Raw genomic sequence first — 21594 nt, 5'->3', positions numbered from 1 at the left:
ACCCATACTGAAGATTTAATGAAGGCACTGAGCTACATCTTCAGCCCTTTTTTGAGATATGGTCTTAATAAATTGCCAAGACTGGCCTCAAACTTGTGATTCTTCTGCCTCAGCTTAAGAGAGGTCTTTGTTTTTTGGTACCAGGAATTGAGCCCAGGGGTACTCAACCAGGGGCATTTAAGCCACATACCCAGCCCTTTTATATTTTATTTAGAGACAGGATGTCTCACTGAGTTGCTTAGGGCCTCACTAAGTTGCAGAGGCTGGCTTTGAATTTGTGATCCTCCTGCTTCAGCCTCCCAAGCTGCTGGGATTATAGGCATGTGCCACCATGCCCAGTAAGAAAAGGGTTTTGAATCTAAAACATTTATTTTGGAAACCCTATAACAGTTCATCAAATCTATGGATCCCTTCCACAGATTTTCTTGAGATGGAGTCTTGCTATATTTGCCTGGTCTGGCCTCAAACTCCTGGGCTCAAGTATTCCTCCTACCTCAGCCTCCCAAGTACAGGTATGTGTGCCACTGTACTGGGCTTAGAGAGGTTTTTTGTTTTTTTTTTTTTTTTTTTTTTTTTTGGCAGCATTAGGGATGGAATCCTGGGCATTGCCTATGTTAGGCAAGCACTCTACCAGTGAGCTATACCCCCAGCTCTTAAATATTTAAAGCAAATGTGCACATGTGCTTGCACACACACAAAATATTACAATCAATTCTACTGAAATACAATTATCACTATATATTAAACAGAAAAAAATTGGGATGTAACAATTGGATTTTTATTAGAACATCAGATTATAAGATCTGTTGTCATCCAAAGTGGTAAAGAATGTGAATAATATTTTAAGATGTCTGTAACAATTGTAATGAAACAAAAAATAACTGACTTGCATTGATGGGAAAATTGCAGGTACCACTTTTACTGTTGTGATTTGTGGGCAGCATTCATAACTGGGAGTAAAACTAAATTTCAGTTTTATTGAAAATAAAGATGTAATAGTTTCCTCCATCAAGTACATTGGATACACCTGACATCTATCCAGGTAAAATTCCTGCTTTCAGGGGAAGTTCTGGACACCCCGAGAGAGGTTTAGAGAAGAGGTAGGTCTCACGCAAGTTCAAGAAAGTTCTACTCTATTGCAGCAGACTTCTGCACTAGTTCTGTCTTTGTTGTCCTTGTGGAGGTTATTGTAGATTTCCACACCAGGCTTGTCTGTTCAAGTCTTGCTGATGTTTGAAAACAAGTTCATCGACTCAAGTTCTGTTTTTCCTGACAGGCAGCAGCTTCTAAGTTGTATCAGCTTGCCAGCTAACTGAAAGTCAAAGACAAAGGAAATTTTAAGCAAAAATAAATGTTTTCAGGAGCTGGGTGTATAGTTCCATGGCAGAGTGCTTACCTAGCAAGTGACGATGATGTGTTCAATTCCCAGCATCATGGAAAAGAAGAAAGTTCCCATTTTTCTTTTACTATAATCATTGTTCACTAAGCTGCTAATATTTTTTTCAGTAACTTTCTCCCTTACTTTTACTGTGAACCATAACAGAAAAATGCATAAAACATATGTTCAGTTTATTAACTGTTAAGGTGTTATTTTGTATAATTACAGGATGTTCATTTTATTGCTGTGTAGTCCTCTACTGTGAATAGACCACGATTTAATGGGGTGCTACTATGAACATACAATATCCATAAAAATATTAATATCAAAAATAGTAATTTTGCCAGGCATGGTGGCGCATGCCTATAATCCTAGTGGCTCAGGAGGCTGAGGCAGGAAAACCACAAGTTAGGGGCATTAGGGTTAAGGGAAGTCAGTTAATTTGGAAAGATGAAAAAAGTTGTCACTGAAGTGTACTCTTCAGAACAGTTAAGATGCTGGGCACAGTGATGCACACCAGTAATCCCAGCAGCTCAGGAGGCTGAGGAAAGAGAATCAAGAGTTCAAAGCCAGCCTCAGCAACAGCAAGGTGCTAAGCAACTCAGTGAGACCCTGTCTCTAAATAAAATACAAAATAGGGCTGGGGATGTGGCTCAGTGGTTGAGTGCCCCTGAGTTCAATCCCTGGTACCAAAAATGAAGAAGTAGTAATTTTATTGAGGTAACAAATGGCAGGTATACTCAGTGTTATGTAGAACCAACAATACAGACAACTCAAACTATTAGCCATGTGCATGCCTATGGCCAACTTTGTGGATGTTAAGGGGAACAGCAACTGTATCATGACTACTGCCAGGAAGATGGCAACCAAGAGGTCCAGTCCTTTCTAGTACTCATTTCTTAGGAGTGGAATTGGCATACACACATTTTAGTAAATACTATCTAACAGTTTTCCACAGGGGCTGCACCTCCTATATTCCTAGTATTCCAATGGTACATTTGTTTCTGGTACAATTGTACCTGGTTTCAAATTGTTGCATGTCATTCCAAAAACTTAGTATTGTCAATTTTTTTTAAGTTTCTCCAACCAGCATCTTTTCATGTGCTCACTGGCCATTTTCATATTTTTGTTTCCTTATTGATTTATAGGACCTTTTATTTACTTAAGTACCAGGGATCGAACCCAGGGGTACTTTACCACTAAGCTACACCTGCAGTCCTTTATAAAAATTTTTTTGGAGGGGCTGGCTTTGTGGCTCAGCAGTAGAGCACTCACCTAGCATGTGCAAGGCACTGCATTCCATCCTCAGAACCACATAAAAATAAAGGTATTGTGTCCAACTACAATTAAATAAATATATATATATATGTTTAAAATTTTTTTTTTTGAAACAGTCTTGCTAAATTGCTGAGGCTGGCCTCAAATCTGTGATCCTCCTGCCCCAGCCTCCTGAGTCACTGGGATTTTAGGTGTTTGCAACCGCACATAGCTATTAGGGCCTTTTAAATATTAAAGGTGCTATATGTAAGGATTGTAAATATCTTTCCCCATTGCGATTTGATGTTTCAATTTTTTATCATTTTTCAAGATGTAGATGGACACATATTTTCATTTGATTTATATTACACAGTGGAGGATCAAACCCAATGCCTAACATGTGCTAGGCAAGCAACCTAGTACTGAGCTACAACCCCAGCCCCTTATTTAGAAAAAAAATATACTTTTTGTTGTGTGATAGGGATTGAACCCAGGTCCACATACATGCTAGGAAAGTGGTCAGTCACTGAGCTACATCTTCAGTCCCTCAATTAAAAAAAAAAATGTGCTGGGGATTAAACCTAGAACCACTGAACTATATACCCCCAGTCTTTTTAGAGACAGGGTTTTGCTTAATTGCCGAGGCTGGCCTTGAACTTACAATTCTCCTTAGCCTCCCTAGTAGATGGGATTAAAGATGTGAGCCACTGTACTTGGTCCCAGCCCTGTTCAATTTTAAAAAGGTATCTTTTTAACAAAAGACTGGACAACCTGTTAGGCCACTGTCAAAAATGGGTACCCTTAGGGATGGGCGTGTAGCTCTGTGGTAGAGTGCATGCATGAGGTCCTGGGTTCCACAGTGCTATGGGGGAATCACTGTGGGAGCTAGAGGAGATGAAGGAAAGAAGGAAGGGTCCTCCAACATTTGGAGTTTAGCCTAATCTGCTACAGGTCAACTGGACCCATGCTGTTTTCCAACACAGTTCCTCTCCCTGGCATGCTCTCTACTAAGTAAATATGGATTCCCTTCCCTAGCTGTTTCAGGTCTTTGCTGAAAACCTCAGGGAGGCCTTCCTTGACAATCCTTTAAAAACCCCCAAACAACTATGCCTAGAATCCCGGATTCTCTTTACTCTGCTTTATCATTTTCTATTTTTTATATCCCATATTACTTTTACATATTACATATACAATCTTGTCACTTAAAAAAAAAAGGACATGTTGTGAGAAATGTCCTGAGGCAATTTCATCACTGTATGAATGTCATCGTGTGTATTTACACAAACCAAGATCAGTACATCATCACTATATATCTTATGGGACCACCATAGTACATGCAGTCCACCACTGACCAAAACTTCATTATGCAGCACATGACAGTGTTGTAAGATATACATACATACATGTTTGTATATATATTGCAAGATATATAAAAATAACTTATATAAGCTTTTTACAATGTGTCCATTCAAAGACTGTTTTATTATTTATTAACTCTTTCCCAAAGTAGTAGCTCAGTGAGGGCTATTTACCTCTTTTGTTCCATGCTCTATCAACCTAGAGCAATGCCTGGCACACAGTATGTCATAAACATTTATTGAATGCATCAACAGGTAATATGTGGGGGCCCTGGGTTCTATCCTCAGCACCACATAATAATAAATAAATAAAATAAAGGTATTTGTTCATCTACAACTAAAAAAAAATAAGGAAAAAAAAAAGCCTATAGTTCCAGCTAGGGACTGAGACTGAGGCTTAAGTGAGGATCACTTGAGCTCAGGAATTTGAGACCAGCCTGGGAAATATAGTGAAAATTCCCTCCACCCCCATCTCCAAAACAATAAGGCGATATTTTACTGAGCTTTTCCCCTTTACTTGACCCCATAAGATAAAAAGGAAACTTACCTTACTGTGTTAAGACGAATAATTAATTTCATTGTCTTCCATCTACCCAAGAAAAAGAAAAGGGACTCAGATATTTGGTAAAATCTTTTTATTTTGCTTGAGTAGACCCATTTTTTCTTTCTTTTGGTGGTTGAGACTACAAGCATGTGCCACCATGCATGGATCAACTCATTATTTTTTATATATTTTAGTTGAAGAGGGACACTATACTCCCATTTTATTTATTTTTATGGGGTACTGAGGACCAAACCCAGTGCCTCACATGTGCTAGGCAAGCTTCTACCATTTAGCCCCAACCCCAAGCCATCATTTTTTAAAACATTTTTTGTGTCAATTTTATTGAGGTACAATTAACATATAGTTAAGATTTGCCAGTTTTTTTGTGTGTGTATGTGGTGCTGGGGATTGAACCCAGAGGCCTTGTGCATGCGAGGCAAGCACTCTACCAACTGAGTTATATCCCCAACCCCCAACCCATTATTTTTTAAAAATATTTTTTAGTTGTTGATGTACCTTTTTTATTTATTTACACGTGGTTCTGAGGATCAAACCCAGTGCCTCAAACATGCTAGGCAAGCACTCTACCACTCAGCCACAATCCCAACCCACTATTTTTATAGCTATTGGGAGGCAAGAAAGTAGAAGCATGTGACTCAGGGCAAAGAGCTACATTGGGAGGGGGTCTATGTGGGCTCAGAGCCATGTCTCCAGACCTCAGAGCCCAGCAGGCTGTGGCACTGAGGATTGGCCAGGGGCTGGGATGTGTCCACTTTGCTGATGGGGCAGTCCTGGGGACGGATCTCCTTGGCCAGCTGCCCCTTCTTCTTCAATGTGCAGGCCTCCTGGTATGGGGGTGAAATGGGGGGTTGTGTGGGTGGAGTATACTTGTACTCGGAGCCATCTTCCAGCTGTGGGGATACAAAAGGCATAGAGATAGTGATAATCTGAGAACCTAGGATAGCCTTCCCCAACCGCCTCCTGATGGCTGGCACTCACATCCAGTGGGTAACTGCGATCCGAATCATAAGCACTCAGGTCCCCACAGGTCACAAAAGGCACAATGATGCGGGTGGGACCATCCAATTGGTTGAAATCTGAGTCTTAGAAACAGGCAAAGAGATACTGAGGACGAGGCCAGTCATAATTCAGGCTGCAGTATGGGTGACCAATTGTCCCCACATAGCTACCAACTGCTCTCCTCCTCTACCAACAACCTGTTTTTTGGTTGGGGGGGAGGGGCGCCCTCCCAGCCACCCCTTCTAATACATTGGCCCTTGCTCTGATTTTTCAGTGCCACTCATGTTCACCCAGCATTCTACTATACACTGTTTGCTCCTTATCTCATTGTAATTTGATGCCCTTGAGGGCAGGATCTGTCATTTCCCATGGGGGGAGGTCAAGGCTAGAGACCCTCACCTCATGGGGGCTGGGGATGTGGCTCAGTGGTAGAGCACTTGCCCAGTGTGGGTTGGGCCCCAGGTTGCAATCCCAGCACCACCACCACCACACACACATACACACACATGAAAAAAACCCCATGAGGCAAAAGTTTGACAAGGGAGAGCTTTCCACCTGGGGGTGTATAACTAAGGTCTTCCTAAGACAATTTTCTTAGGCAGGTGAAGTCTTTCCTGGGACAGGGCTTAGGATCCTCCAAGGACAGAGTTTTCACCAAGATCAAGAGTTACCACTAGGGGACTAACTGGGTTGAAGCTCTTCTGGGACAAAATAGTCCCCAGGGGGTGAGGCTGAAGACACATCACTTGCATAAGGCTGGGGTTAGTTTCCCCAGTGATGGGCCCAAAGCTTTGGCTCTCACCGTACGAATGGTCCAGCAGGGGTCTGGTCAGGTCTGGTACAAAGCCCTCAGGAGGGTCATAACCCTGACAGACAGCGAAGGCCTCTGTGGGGGGAATCTGGAGTGAGGGGTAAAGGACTGCCACCTCCACCCCGTGTTGGTTGAGTTCCCAAGTAGCCCATTGCCAGCCTGGGCTCTGCTGCACTGACCAATGCTGGAGTTCCGGCTGCTCCTGGGCTTGGCACAGAGCACATTGGAGAAGAAGACCCGCAGCTGGCTATAAAGCAGGGTCACATCCCGCCCTCGGAATATCTGTAGGGTGGAGAGGCCAAGATGGAGAGGTAAGGACAGCCCTCAATGACCTCTCTCTATACTCTACCAGGTTGCCCAAGACTTACCTTGGCCACAAAGCAGCCCCCTGGCTTCAAGACATGTGTAGCAATGTTCAGAGCCTGTGAGCAGGACAGATGGCTGAGGCTGAGGTGCAGATAGTTGGGAGGGGACCAAAGGAGGGCAGGGGTGGCCAGACATTACTCACGGCTAGGAGGAGCTGGGCCTGCATGTACTCATCCACATCATGGAGGCCAGTAACTGTGGTGAGACGAAGAACATTAGGGGGGCTGATCTTGTTCTATGCTTCTTCTCATACCAGAGATATTAGATAGCCAAAAACAACAGTTGCCATCTGCTAAGATTCTGGATGCAAATTAGTATCTGCCAACTGGAGGAATATTCTGAGCTACTAACCCTTAGGAAATAACTGTAATTCTCCAAACACATGCACAGCACAAGCAACACTATCATTTCCACTTCCAGTCTAGATGGTTTCCCTGAGCTCCAGATTGACAGGCAAGATCGCCCAGCTCCAACAAGTCCAAAAGCAAACTCCTGATCTCCCTTCTCAAACCTGCTCCTCTCCCCATCTTCCCCATTTCACTCACTTCATCTTTCCAGTTGTTTAGGCCCAGTTCCTTAGTTCTTCTTTCCACCATAGCCATTTATCACTCACCTGGACTACTACAGTGGCCTCTTCCTCCTGGGGCCCCGTTTCCACCCTTGTCCCTCCCACTGCTTAAACAGCTGTGGGTCTTGCCACAAGCTAAGCCAGGCACAGTCTTCTGCCCATGATACTCCATTTTTTGTTTGTTTGTTTTTGGTACTGGGGATTGAATCCAGGGGCACTTAACCACCAAGCCACATTCTCAGCCCTTCGAGTCACTGGGATTACAGATGTGCATCACCATGCCTAGCCCTCTCACAGTTTTCTCCAAGCATTCATCCCAGTGAAAAAGGCAACATCATCACTGCAGCCCACCAGCATCTGTCTCCTGTCACTTTTCTTATTTCCTTTTTTTTAACGGTACTGGGGATTAAACCCAGGGTATCACATATGCCAAACAAGTACTTTTCCACGGAGCCACATCCCAGCCCTTTGCCTTATTTCATATCACTGCCCCCCCCTTACTCTGTTCCAACAACACTGATCTCTCCACTCTTCCTCATATATACTGAGCACCTTCCCACCTCAGAGTCTTTGCACAGGCTGAAACTTTGCTTGGCTCACTCTTCCTCCAGATATATATCCATGGCTTGCTCCCTCACCTCCTTTAGGTCTCTGCTGTCAAGAAGGTGAGGCCTTCTATTTAAAATTCCAACACATTTCCCATTTATTTGCCTGTTTCATTGATTTCCCTATGGTACATATCCCATTGTGTGTGTGTGAGAGAGAGAGAGAGAGAGAGAGAAAGAGAAAGAGAGAGAGAGAGAGAGAGAGAGAGAGAGTGTGTGTGTGTGTGTGTGTGTGTGTGTGTGTGTGTGGTGTGTGGTAGTGCTGGAAATTAAGCACATCTTGGGCAAGCACTCTCTACCACTGAGCTACATCTCTAGCTTTTACCAATTACTTTTTAACATGCTAGATATTCAGTCATATTTTATTTTACCATTGTTATTTTTGGGTACTACGGATTGAACCCATGGGTGCTTAATCACCCAACTTCATTCCCAGCCATTTTTTATTTTGTATTTTGAGACAGGGTCTAAGTTGCTTACAGCCTCACTAAATGACTGAAGTTGGCTGTGAACTTGTGATCCACCTGCCTTAGCCTCCTGAGTTGTGGGGATTACAGACATGTGCCACCATGCCCAGCTAGTTAATCATTTATTTTTTTTCCCATCTGCTCCCACTAGAACATGAGCTCCATGAAGTGGAGTCTCTATGTATGTGTGTGTACACTGAGGACTAAACACAGGGCTTGATGCAAGCAAGGCAAGTGCTCTACAACTGAGTTACATACACAGCCCTCTTTTAATTTTTTAAATAGGGTCTTGCTAAATTGCTCAGGCTCGCCTCAAACTTAAGACCCCTCTTGCCTCAGTCTCCCAAGTAGCAGTGATTACCAGCTTGTACCACCATACCCAACAGATCAATGAAATTTTATTTGTGAATTTCTTCCCAACGTAACAGGTGTTCAGCAAATTTTTTTGTGTGTATATAGTACTGGGGACAGAACAGGGTCTTGCATATGTTAGGCAAGCACTCTACCACTGAGCTATATCCCCAGCTCTTTATTTTTTAAATTTTGAGACAGAGTCTCACTAAGTTGCCCAGGCTGGCATATAATTTTCGATCCTCCTGCCTCAGCCTCCTGGTAGCCTTTAGGCATGTGCTACCACATCCAGCCACAAATGAGTTTTGAATGGATGACTGATTGGATTAAAAAAAAGTAATGTGGAATTCAACAGGTTCAGAGAGAAGAAGGAAGGGTGGATAAGAGGCACAAAACCAAAACTGAAGACTAGGGATGTGGCTCAGTGGTAAAGCACTTGCTTGGCATGCATGAGACCTGGGTTTTATCCCCAATCCTGTAGAACAAAACAAAACAAAACCCGAAAGGCTGGTAGGGGTGGGAGCAAAGACAGAGGCAGAGAACAGGCAGCAGAGGTGGGCATAAGTTGCAAGATGTGGAGAAAAGCTGAGAACAGAAGGAAGAGGCAGAAAGTCAATTAAGGTGAGAGGCACCGAGAAGGATACTCCTCCCCACTTTTACCGTCGGGAGCCCCATCGCACACCACTAGGTCCGCAGGGCAGCCCTCAAAGTGCTGGATGATCTCCTTGGCAGTGGAAAGCTAGAAAAAGAGGGATGATGAGTGGCCCCAGGGCTCCCCATTACTTCCCTTGAACCCCACCTGCTCATGGCCCTGGACTGGAAGGCCCTGGGTAATCCAAGTTTTCAAAGAATAGGGTTCCATGTCTAGGGACCCAGTGTCATCATTATTTGTGGCTGCCCTGTGGTAACAACCTGCTGGTTGTTTCTCAGCTGGTAGTCTTTGTCTTTCTAGCCTGTTTACCCCCTCCCATCCCTCTTTTTGCAGTGCTAGGGAATCAAACCCAGGGCCTTGCACATGCTAGGCAATCACTCTACCACTGAGCTACACACCCAGCCCTCTTTCTAATTCTATTGCTCTATCTTCCACTTTCCACAGCCCCCAGGTGGTGGCTTTCACTCAGAATACATCCCAATACCCTCAACCACATTCTCACCTGGGTGATGTCTCCCTGGATCTGTACCACACCTGGTAGTGGAGCCATAGCCTGCAGATCCACAGCCACAACTTGTCCAGACCCCTGGCTCCTGTGGACAATGTGGCCCACATCAGCCCAGTTTTCATTTCTGGCCCTTCCCCCACCTGGTCCCTCCTAACCTCTCCTACCACTTACCCAATCTTCTGGCTTAGCACCTGGCTCCAGCTGCCCGGGGCTGCACATAGATCAACTGCCCGTGTCACACCTGGGCACACACAGTGAAAGTATATTGGTCAGCCGCACCCATCTCTCAAGCCTGAGGACCCTGCAAAGTTTATCCCTCTCCCGTGGGGAGCATCCATGTCTACCTACTGCCCAGGTGCCAACATCCTCCTGAGTATTTGACTCATCTTCCTGCTTGCCCCAGAGACCCTCCAATCAGCCCACCCATGGCAGGAAGCTCTGCAGAATGAGGCACGTGTCTGTGCCGATCCTCCCCCAAGGGTGACTTGCCCACCAGTTAGGGACCTTGGAAGAGCTGGAATTCTTCATCGAGTTGTAACAGCTTGAAGGCACTGCGGGCCCGCCAGCCATTCTCCTTGGCCAGACGGTAGTAGACATCCCGCTTGTCCTTTGATGTCCGTCCCATTTCACACTGCTCAAGGACTTGTCAGCAGTCAGCTGATGCCACTGTGTATTAGTAACCAAGTGAGTGGGCCACCACCTACCTATGCAGGGCAGAGAGAATCATGCACACTTAACTATGCTCACGGGATGCACAAGACCACTCACCGAACTCCTGAGAAAACTGAAGTCCACCCACTGACCCCACTGACCTCATGGGGCCCCAAAGATCCTATCACTAATTTCTCAGGCCCTATTGCTCATCACAGACACTTACCCTGAAGATCCCACAAACCCAAAAGTTATTTGATAGAATGACCTGTTACTGAACCCTGTCCACTATCCATCCCTGTTACTGACACTCCATGCAGTAATCTGTGTCTCATAGTTCTTTCCTTTCCTTTCTTTTCTTTTTTGGTACTGGGGATTTAACCCAGGAGGACTTAACCACGGGGCTACAACTCAGCTCTTTTTATTTTTCAATTTTGACACAAAGTCTCACTAAGTTGCTTAGGGCCTTGCTAAATTGCCAAGACTGGCTTTAAACTTGCAATCTTCCTGCCTCAGCCTTTCGAGTCATTGGGATTACAGGCAAGCACCACCGCACCTGGCTCTGTGACTCTCTCACCTGTCTCTGCCCACTTCATCCCCATTAACATCTTACTGACCATTTCTTCAGTTATTCCAAAGAGCCCTATTAGCCCCTGATTAACCCCTTGCTTTTCATCCATTTTACCCTCGCTGTACGCTGTACTTCCCATCTCCTTAATCTTTTTCTGTCTACCCATCCTCCACTTATCCCTTCAATGATTAGGCTCCCAGTAATAACTTCTTACGACATCCTTAACACCTGATTATGCCTAGAGGATTATGGCCTGTTAGCTCCCCATTAAGTTCTCAAGTATTGATTTATCAGATCCCATTAACTCAGCACTCCAATTGACCTATAGATCACACCACTAGTCATCTGGTAACCCTTCATTAACATACAATAGCATTACTCCATGATGCTCAGAGGTAAGTTCCCCATTCCCCCATTATTTCCTTACTGCCCATCCTGCCTTCCACTGATCATCTGATGACTACATCCCAACAGCTTTCTATTACCCACTCTTTGCTCACTCTGCCCCTATTAATTCCTCCATGATCATGGCACAACATCCCAACACAAGCTCATCAGCCTCTCATTGTGTCTTATTTTAACACTGCTCCTGTTAGTGCCTTAATCAGGACTCCCATCCATCTTTGTTATTTCCTCTGTAGCCTCACCATTTTGATTATTATGCCCCATCACTATCCATTAACCCATTGTATATTATATCGTCATCAATCCCTTGGGGAACACACCCCCAAACACCTCTCTATTTTCTAGTTGCCAACTGCACAACCTCCTCATTAATCAATCAATGAACACAACCCACAAGCCCCCATGAATATATTGACAAAAACATTCCTAATTAGCTCCTATTGATTTCCCGGTATCATCCCACCAGACTTCTATTACCCCAGAGGTCCCACTAACCTTCCATGAATGGCCCTCTGGCCACACGCCCCGGTCTGTCTTTATCACATCCAAGACGGTGGTCCCTATGGGACCACTCGATCCCCCTTCTGGGCAGCTCCACGAACCATTGTGTTGCCACGTGCTCCGCTCCCTCGAGTTCGTCTAGCATTCTAGCGTTCTAGTTCCTTTCTGTAGACAAATCTTGGGTCTGTAGTCTACCAGATGCTAAACGCCTAGACTACGTAACCCGCGGCGCGGAAAGCGCAACTTCCTCCATCCCCGGCCGGCGGGACTGAGCAGGCATGCCTCCAGTCTTGGCCAGAATCCACATCCTACCTTAGCTCTTGGTGCGGGGAGGTGCAGGAGGAAGGAAGGTGGTGCGCCAGCAGTCAGAGCCACAGCAAGACCATAAACTGGTGAGAAACGATAGGGCTTCAGTTTGTTTTCGTAGTTGAACTGAATGCCTGTCACGCATACCTAAGCGGTATTACAAGCGGGGCAAACTTGACGTCCTGGTACGCCAAATCCAGACCCGATCTGAACGTACAACGTGGGTCCCATCATCTTCGGTCGACATATCCGGGTCACGAGAACTCCGTTCCCAGCATGCAATGGGCACGACCCGAACGGCTGAACTCACGCACTACGTGTTCAAAACGTCGCAACGCAGGAGAACTGATTCTTTGTTCTTTTGTTCCAACACCGAGAACGAATTGCTGGGGCTGGGGTTGTGGCTCAGTAGTAGAGAGCTTGCCCAGCATGTGTATGGCACTGGGTTCGATTCTCAGCACCGCATAAAAGTAAATAAAGTAAAGGTCTTTTGACAACTAAAAGGAAAAAAAAAAAAAAGATCGAATTACTCCCCCGCTCCTCCCAAATTGAATCTGGGTGGTCATTGAGCCTATGGACTACACTTCCCAGCATGCAACGGGCATGATAGCGCCTATTCATTCCACGCATGGCGTGAAGCGAAATGACTGCTGGGGGTTTGAACTTTAAGTAAAGTGCGTTGTTAAAATACCCGAGCACGTGGAAGCCACTCTGCGCCTTTTCTAACGCCTCTTCCGCTGTTGGGTATCGCTGTCTTTAATTTTTGTCATCACAGAGCTTCGGTTTCCCCCAGGTGGAAAATGGGAACTAAAAAATGGAGTAGAATTCAGTGTTATTGGGAGGGTTAAAGAGGTGTAGTTTAGGACACTCTCCGTCCCTTCGTAATTGTGTTCCTCAAACATTTTTTTCTTAAAACATTTTTAATTCCCGCCCACCGAAAAGACTAGATATGCATCGCGATCTAGTGCAGAAAACATAAATGTAATGGAAAAATTACAGCATTTCCCATGTTCTAGGCACTGTTCTGAGTGCACTGAGTTATGTTCTGGTAACCTTCTCATTAATCAGTAAATGAACGAACACACTCCGACTTTTGGCAGAAGAGAGGAGTTTCCACATGCTCCGCTCCCTTGAGCTCGTCTAGTGTGTGTGTATAAAATATATATATTTATAAAATATGTATTAGGAGTATGAACATAATGGCATTTGGCGTGATATGTATATGGTTATATAGAAATATAGTGATGTATAATATTTACCAGTACAGAAATCATGTAATAGTAAACAAATAATAAATATGTAATAGTAAACAAATGTAATAGTATACAAATAATAAATATAAATATTCCATATGTAAATATAAAGAAATATATAATGATATATTTAATATTTTTTTTTTTTTTTTTTTTAAAGAGAGAGGAGAGGGGGAGAGAGAGAGAGAGAGAGAGAGAGAGAGAGAGAGAGAGAGAGAGTTTATTTATTTATTTTAGTTTTTTTCGGCGGACACAACATCTCTTGTTTGTACTGTTTGTACGTGGTGCTGAGGATCGAACCCGGGGCCGCACGCATGCCAGGCGAGCGCGCTACCGCCTGAGCCACATCCCCAGCCCGATATATTTAATATTGTATAAAAACTGCATATCATACATGTAACGTGTATGTGTATGTTTATGTGACAGTATCTCTATACCTTTACTTACTACAGTAACTGTACTAAATATACAAATAAATTAATAGGGCTAGGGTTGTAGCTCAGTGGTAGAGCAATTTAGTGAGGCTGAAAGCCATTTAGTGAGACCCTGTCTCTAAATAAAATATAGAAAGGGCTGGGGATGAGGCTCAGTGGTTGAGCTCCCCTGAGTTCAATCCTTAGTACCCCTCCCCAAAAAAGAAAAGAATGAAGGGGGTCTGAGGTTGTAACTCAGTGTTAGAATGTGCCTCATGGCCCCCACATTCTTTAAATATCTGGACTGACTCAAATCAGATCCAAAAGTGAACTTGAGTCTCATATAGATATGCCATATATTCTTTTACGAAAATAATGATGTCTTTAAAATTACTGACCCACACATTTTCCAAAGTGGTCAGCCATTCAAGAGAGCATTGTTTTCTATAAAATGTTTAAAGTGTAATGTTCGTTGCTTTTAGGATTTTTCTTCAACAGGAAAAAATGTTAATTGAGCCCAGTGCCTCAAATACCTGGCTTTTGGGTAATTTAAAGTTAAAATGGGCAAATTAGACTTAACATAAATGGGATAAACATTTATAAGTGTATTTGTTAGAGGAGACATCTGATTAATTTGCAAAGTTAAAATACTGAAATATCAACTGCTAAACATAAATTTAAGTATTCTTGCCTTCTTAAATCCATAAAGTAACATGTATTTGGATACATTAAATGTGTTCTTATAAATTAATAAGTGGAAAAAAACAGTAAAATTTTATTTATTTATTTTTTTTAATATTTATTTTTTAGTTCTCGGCGGACACAACATCTTTGTTGGTATGTGGTGCTGAGGATCGAACCTGGGCCACACGCATGCCAGGCAAGCGCGCTACCACTTGAGCCACATCCCCAGCCCCAAACAGTAAAATTTTAAAAGGAAGGTTACTGAGAAATAAAATTCCAATTAATAAATGTAATTCTGTATGCAAAGAGTACAAACGGTTTTGTCTGTGTTTTGTAAAGTATGGTGAAAAGCATAAAGTATTTCATCTTATTAAAGGGAGAAATTTGTTCAAATTAATAATGATTATTTCAAAGAATAAACTTAACAGTTCAGCAACTAGGGAAGAGATGTTTGAAAGTTATATGCATGGAAATACATTTTGATAAGGAAAATTAAAGGGGGAAGGGAATGTTTCTGGATTAGAAAGTATCTTGTAGGGTAAAGTAATATTTTCGTCCTAAAGTTCAAGATGAAAAGAGAGGACAAAAATAAGGATGAAACAAATTCTAAAATGTCTAAGTAAGGCCCGGTGTGGTGCATGCCTGTAATCCCAGCAGCTTGGGAGGCTGAAGCAGGAGGATCGAAAGTTCAAAGCCAGCCTCAGCAAAAGTGAGGCCCTAAGCAACTCAGTGAGACCTGTCTCTAAATAAAATACAAAATAGGTCTGGAGATGTGGCTCAGTGGGCAAGTGCCTCTGAGTTCAATCCCCGGTACTCCCCCCCCCCACACCCCCAAAAAAGTCAAAGTAAGTTGCAGAAGGTTTGTGAAGCTAAATCTTAAAAAGTTGCATATATGATTAAGTTGGCTATAAATATTGTAAAAGAGTTGTAAAAGAAAGTAAAACTTATATGGGATTTTTTTTTTTTTTTGTAAGTGCTGGGGATTGAACCCAGGGCCTTGTATTCTATCAACTGAGCTGTATTCCCAGTCCTGGGATTTCTTTTTTTTAATTTTTTTTTTTTGGTTGTTGATGGATCTTTATTTATCTGTGGTGCTGAGAATTGAGTGATAGAGTGATAGAGCAAACACTTTGTCACTGAGCTACAACCCAGTCCTATAGGATATCATATGTGATTGAGTTAATGTATTTATGGATTTAAAAAAAATTAGTTGGGGCTGGGGATGTGGCTTAAGCGGTAGCACACTCGCCCGGTGTGCATGCAGCCCGGGTTCGATTCTTAGCACCACATACAAACAAAGATGTTGTGTCCACCGAAAACAGAAAAATAAATATTTAAAAAAAATTAGTTGCAGATGGATGCCTTTATTTTATGTATTCTTATGTGTTGTTGAGGATTGAACCCATTGCCTCACATATACTAGGCAAGTGCTCTACCACTGAGCCAAAATTGCAGCCCCTATTTATGCATTTTTGTAGGAGTTAAATAGATACCAAAGATACATTGGTGTTATTATAGAAATTATACTTCTTGGCTCAAAGCTATTATACAAACCAAGTATGTTTTTTGTTGTTCTTGCTAATTTTACTTTATAATTTACCTGTTAGTGTTTTGCAGAAGTACTTGTCACAGAACAACCTGACTTAAGACAACAACCATTACCTATGGGACTGTTAGGATATAATACTGACTTCCTGTACCAATACTGACCTAAATCAAATGGAAGAAGTAGCTGTAAAATTATAGACATTAGGCCAGGTGCAGTGGCTCATGCCTGTAATCCCATTGGCTCAGGAGGCTGAGGCAGGAGGATAGCAAGTTCAAAGCCAGCCTCAGCAATGGCAAGGCACTAAGCGATTCAGTGAGACCCGGTCTCTAAATAAAATACAAAATAGGGCTGGGGCCCTGAGTTCAATACTCAGTACCTCCTCCCCCCCAAAAAAATTACAGACATTAAAGCTAAAACCCAGTACTTCCACCTCAAGACTGGTGAAACTGGACTGCTGGATTTTTAAAAAATATTTTTAGTTGTCAACAGACCTTTACTTTACTTATTTATATGTGGTGCTGAGAAATGAACCCAGTGCCTCACACATGCCAGGCAAACAATTCACCAATGAGCTACATCCCCAGCCTCAAGACAGTGATTCTTTTAATATAATTTAAAAAGTACACTTGTATCAGTCCTCTCAAAAGTAAGTAAAACTGGGAGGTAAAAAAAAAAAAAAAAGGATTCTTGTGTGGGAATGCCCAATATCTATCACAAAGGACTCTAAAAGGATCACAGGTTTGTTCTGAGTCAATTTGAGCGAAACCTCACAGACTTACAAATCTTCCTAACCCTCCAGATAGGCAAACTCCATTTGTGTTTCTGTTTTTCACTATTGTGATTATCTACCTATGATATTTACCCTTCAGATTGGTCTAAAAGATGTAATGTGGGCCAGGCACTGTGGTGTACACCTGTAATCCCAGCAGCTCAGGAGGCTGAGAGGCTGAGACAGGAGGATCTCGAGTTCAAAAACAGCCTTAGCAAGTTAGGGAGGCACTTAGCAAGTAGCAAGACCCTGTCTCTAAATAAAATATAGAAAAGGGCTGGGGAGGGCTGAGGTTGTAGAGTGCTTGCCTAGCATGTGTGAGGCACTGGGTTTGATCCTTAGCACCACATAAAAATAAATAAAATAAAGGCATTCTCTCCATCTACAACTACAAAAAAAATTTTTTTAAAGGGGGCTGGGGATATGGCTCACTGGTTAAGCACCCCTGGGTTCAATCCTCAGTACAAAAAAAAAAAAAAGATGTAGTGTGGCACATGGAATCCCTAACTAACTTTACCAAGAGAGCACTAAGTGATGCAGCTACAGGCATCCTTTTACTAACACGGAAATCACACCAGTGAGAAAGCTAATTTACAAAAATCAGATGGCATTAGATATCTTAACTAAGTTCAAGGGGACACCGGTGCTTTATAAAAACTGTTGTGTATATATTTCTAACAACTCTGCTAATGTTTCTCAAGCCTTAATTGGCCTCCACTCTCAAGTTAATGGCATGATTTAAGATTAAATGTGTTAGAGCTTTAAGAAGTTACTATTTTCAGGGACTGGCTGATAATACTGATTGCTTTTGTGCTAATTGTTTGTAGACAATAATACTTTGCTGTCTTCTTTTTTTGTGTTCTAGCATGATCCCAGCCCTACAAATACCTCATCCAGTCATCTGCCAACCAGTCACTTGCCAAGCACCTCCATGAACCTCTGGACTGCCCTAATGCTAAATACCCTTAACTGTCCATGTCTCACTTGATAGAGAAAAAGGACTTCAGGTCGCTTCCCCCTAACTTCACCCTCTTTCAGTAGGAAGAATCCGGAAATATCTCAAAGTCCCTTTTCTACTTGGAGTCCCCCTACTTGCCTTCTTGCAAAATCATTGCTTTGTTCATTTGTTTCTTTCTTTCTTCCTTCTTCTTCTTTTTTTTTTTTTTTTTTCCTGGTATTGCGGATTAAACCCAGGGGTGCTTTACCACTGAGCTATATCCCCAGCCCTTTTTATTTTTTTCTTTTGAGACAGGGCCTCGCTAAGTTGCTGAGGCTGGCCTCAAACTTTCGATCCTCCTGCCTCAGCCTCCACAGTCTGTAGGATTACAGGCATGGCACTGTGTGTTTTGAAAATGTCACATACCAAAGGTCACATATTAACCAGGCCCATTGTTCTGTGAGATTCTCTCACTCTACCCAAAAGTAGACTTGAGACCTTCCAGGTACCTTCCAGCCCAAACCACTGAATGCATAGTTCAACCTAATTCAGTAATGTCGAAGAGACCTGAGACTTGCTTCCCTATGGTACACCACCTCTCTCTCCCTAAGGGATCTTAAAAGGACACCTTTTGCTTTCTCTGGGATAGCTGAAACTTTACTTCAGACCCTGCCATGCCATCTAATACATTTCTTTGCCTGAAAGGTAAACCAACTCCATGCCTGTCTCAAACCTGCCCGCCTCTCCCTTTCTCACTCTCCCTCTCTGAACCTAACACTCATGTCCTGTTTTCTTGTGGCTCACAAAGAGGATGTTTAATTCTTAGCAAAGAAACTTACTTCCTCCAGCAGAGCCGGGATTTGGGGCACAGGAACCAGGCTCTGAACTCCCCAGGCTCTTCCCGAAGTAGGATGTCGACCTGCAACTCCCACCCAGCACCCCACTGAGTGTAAAGGTATCCTCCCGTCAGCCTCCTGAAGAGGTCAAGAAGGGGGTAGCTGCCAGACCTGCTTTCCCGTAGGGGGTCTTAACAGTGAGAGAAAAAGGAGGGTGGCCTAAGGGCCTGAGAGGGTAGTACTGCCCCAGGATGCTTTGCTGCCCAGGGGCTACTTTGAGGGAATGGAAAAGACTGGAAAGAGTTACTCAGTGGGGAGCCTGCATGAAAGGACAGATTAGAATCCTAAATACAGCAGGATACAAACCAGAAACAATTCATTAATTCCTTTCACAGATATGTACTTAGCAACCAAAATGGTTCAAGCATTGTTCTGAGTATTTTACCTGTACAAATTCATCTGGTCCTCTCTTTAGCCTAGAGTTAGGTATTATCATGCTTCTGAGGAAGGTGAGAAGCAGTGAGGTTCAGGAACTTGCTCAGGCCCCACAGCTAATAACTGGCCTGCAAGTTGGGAAAGCTTTTAGGGTAAATTCTTTGTTATATTGGTTCCTCCCTGAGTGCTCCTGAACAGAGACCTATTTTAATGAAAATTAGGTATCTCATTACATAACTGATAAGGACCTCAAATGCTTTTTTTATGGTATGGGGGATGGAACCCAGGACCTTGCACATGCTAGGCAAGTGCTCTACCACTGAGCTACACCACAGCCCCCCCCCCTTTATTTTTTAAATTTTTTAAAGAGAGAGAGAGAGAGAGAGAGAGAGAGAAATTTTTAATATTCATTTTTAAGTTCTCAGTGGACACACATCTTTGTGTGTATGTGATGCTGAGGATCGAACCCAGGCCGCATGCATGCCAGGCGAGCGCGCTACCACTTGAGCCACATCCCCAGCCCCCACAGCCCCTTTTTATACCTTTATTTTATTTATTTAGTTTTTAAAGTGTGGTTCTGAGGATCAAACCCAGGATCGAACCCAGGGCCTTGCACGAGCTCGGTAAGCGCTCTCCTGCTGTACTATGACCCCAGCCCCACCACAGCCCCTTCTATTTTAAGACATGGTTTAGCTAGGCACAGTGTATATGCCTGTGATCCCAGTGACTTGAGAGGCTGAGACAGGAGGATTGCAAGTTTGAAACCAGCCTCAGCAATTTAGTGAGACTCTCAGCAACTTAGCAAGATCCTGTCTCAAAATAAAAAGGACCAGCGATGTAGCTCAGTGGTAAAATGTCCCTGGGTTTAATCCTCAGTAACAACTGTAAAGGTAAAATTTCTAAGCTGACTCTAAGCTGCAAGAGTCTGAGTTAAAGTGTAAAAGAGTGGGCATTGTAAAGTTTCTAAATTGAAAGGCTTGGGCTAAAAAATAAATAATAATAGACCAGGTATTGTTAAATTCCTCTGCTACCCCAGGAACCTGTAATCTCTGTAGCTGTTAGGACAATACCTGAACTGCCCAGTAAATATTTCCATTGATTCCCTGGTTGTTTATTAGCTAAGGGCTCCAAATAGCTCAGTACGTAAGCATCTAGGCTCCAAAACCAATCAGTTTAAATGTGTACCCCGCTCAGGAATGACCAATCACCCCTGCCCAGAATCATGTATGATTTGTTCTGATGTATGCAAAGCCCCCCGCCCTCTCCAAAAAAGTGTACTTAAGCTCTGCTTGACCTCTGCTCTGGGCTCTGGGCTTCTCACCCTTCCTGAGTGAGCCTTGAGCCCCAGCATGCTGGTTCAATAAAACTTCCCCCCTGCAATTGCATGAAGCTGGTCTCTTGTGTGGTCTCTCCCTCCGATGCTCCGCCGGACCCTTACACAACAATTAAAAAATGCCTGGATGGGCTGGAGTTGTGGCTCAGCAGCAGAGCACTTGCGTAGCATGTGGGAGGCCCTGAGTTTGATCCTTAGCACCACATAAAAATAAATAAGTAAAATAAAGGTATTGTGTTCAACTACAACTAAAAAATAAATATTTTTTTCTAAATATTTATTTTAGTTGTAGATGTACAAAATGATCTTTATGTTATTTTTATGTGGTGCCAAGGATTGAACCCAGAGCCTCACATGTGCTAGGTTAGCGCTTTACCACTGAGCCACAATCCCAGCCCTAAAAAATAAATATTAAAAAAAAATGACATGATCTCACTAAGTTGCTAAGTTTGACCTTGACCTTGGGGTCCACCTGCTTCAGCCTCCTGGGTAGTTGGGATTACTGGTTTTTGCCACCACACTTGACCCCAAAATGACATGTAAGAGACTTTATAGGAATCTCAAATGTCACATAAGAGTCTGCTTTACTGAACCAAAAAAACCCTTAAATGACTCTGATAAGGGGTCCCATGCTGATGAACTAACAAAGTGTTCTTTTCTCTGGCTCAGCTTCAAGGCCACAGTCATGTTTAAAGAACATCTGTTCCTTCTAAAGCAAGTTGTCCTGTGCAGCCAGATTCCATTTTCCTTTTGTTTTCCATTCTACCAGAATATGATGAATATCTGCTATTTTCAGTGCCCTGAATTTTTTTTGAAAATATTTTTAGTTGCAGATGGATATAATAACTTTATTTTATTTATTTATTTTTATGTGGTGCTGTGGATCAAACCCAGTGTCTCATAGGTGCTAAGCAAGTGTGCGATCACTGAGCCACTACCCCAGCCCAGTACCCTGAATCTTCAAGAAGCTATAGATGCAGAACTGGCAGAAGGCTCATGCCCCTCCCCCCAGAAGAGTTTTTTGGCAAAAATGAAAATAATAATGAGTGCTGGGCGTGGTGGCACA

General features: G+C 43.1%; 1 protein-coding gene across 4 annotated transcripts; it reads right to left on the bottom strand.

Moving 5' to 3' along the window:
- Positions 1-770: 770 nt before the first annotated feature.
- Ftsj1 (FtsJ RNA 2'-O-methyltransferase 1) lies at positions 771-12611 on the bottom strand. 4 transcript variants are annotated; one of them, XM_026406760.2, is made up of 14 exons: positions 12537-12611; positions 12326-12402; positions 10390-10589; positions 10057-10126; positions 9880-9970; positions 9386-9464; positions 6877-6929; positions 6737-6790; positions 6548-6650; positions 6360-6443; positions 5537-5640; positions 5254-5448; positions 4541-4582; positions 771-1312 (listed from the first exon to the last, which is right to left on the bottom strand). In XM_026406760.2, exons 3-13 carry the CDS (start codon positions 10508-10510, stop codon positions 4550-4552), a joined length of 987 nt encoding a protein of 328 aa, XP_026262545.2. In that variant the 5' UTR covers positions 10511-10589; positions 12326-12402; positions 12537-12611; the 3' UTR covers positions 771-1312; positions 4541-4549. The 4 variants fall into 4 exon arrangements, with proteins under 4 accessions (XP_026262545.2, XP_026262547.2, XP_026262546.2 ...); XM_026406762.2 differs by having other exon boundaries at positions 5537-5634; positions 12326-12581; XM_026406761.2 differs by having other exon boundaries at positions 10390-10551; positions 12326-12581.
- Between the last annotated feature and the right edge of the window lie 8983 nt (positions 12612-21594).

This window comes from Urocitellus parryii, chromosome X (genome assembly GCF_045843805.1).
Source record: "Urocitellus parryii isolate mUroPar1 chromosome X, mUroPar1.hap1, whole genome shotgun sequence".
NCBI classification, from domain to species: Eukaryota; Metazoa; Chordata; class Mammalia; order Rodentia; family Sciuridae; genus Urocitellus; species Urocitellus parryii.
This window is presented reverse-complemented; position numbering and strand designations above follow the sequence as displayed.

Bases quoted from the DNA above. Each gene is read 5' to 3' on its own strand.
- Ftsj1 (XM_026406760.2), bottom strand. From the start codon at position 10,510: ATGGGACGGACATCAAAGGACAAGCGGGATGTCTACTACCGTCTGGCC. The intron at 6,651-6,736 runs GTAAGTCTTGGG...TCCACCCTACAG, and splicing joins GGGGCTGCTTTGTGGCCAAG to ATATTCCGAGGGCGGGATGT. The intron at 4,583-5,253 runs GTCTGGAGACAT...TTTCTTGGGTAG, and splicing joins ACAGCCTGCTGGGCTCTGAG to ATGGAAGACAATGAAATTAA.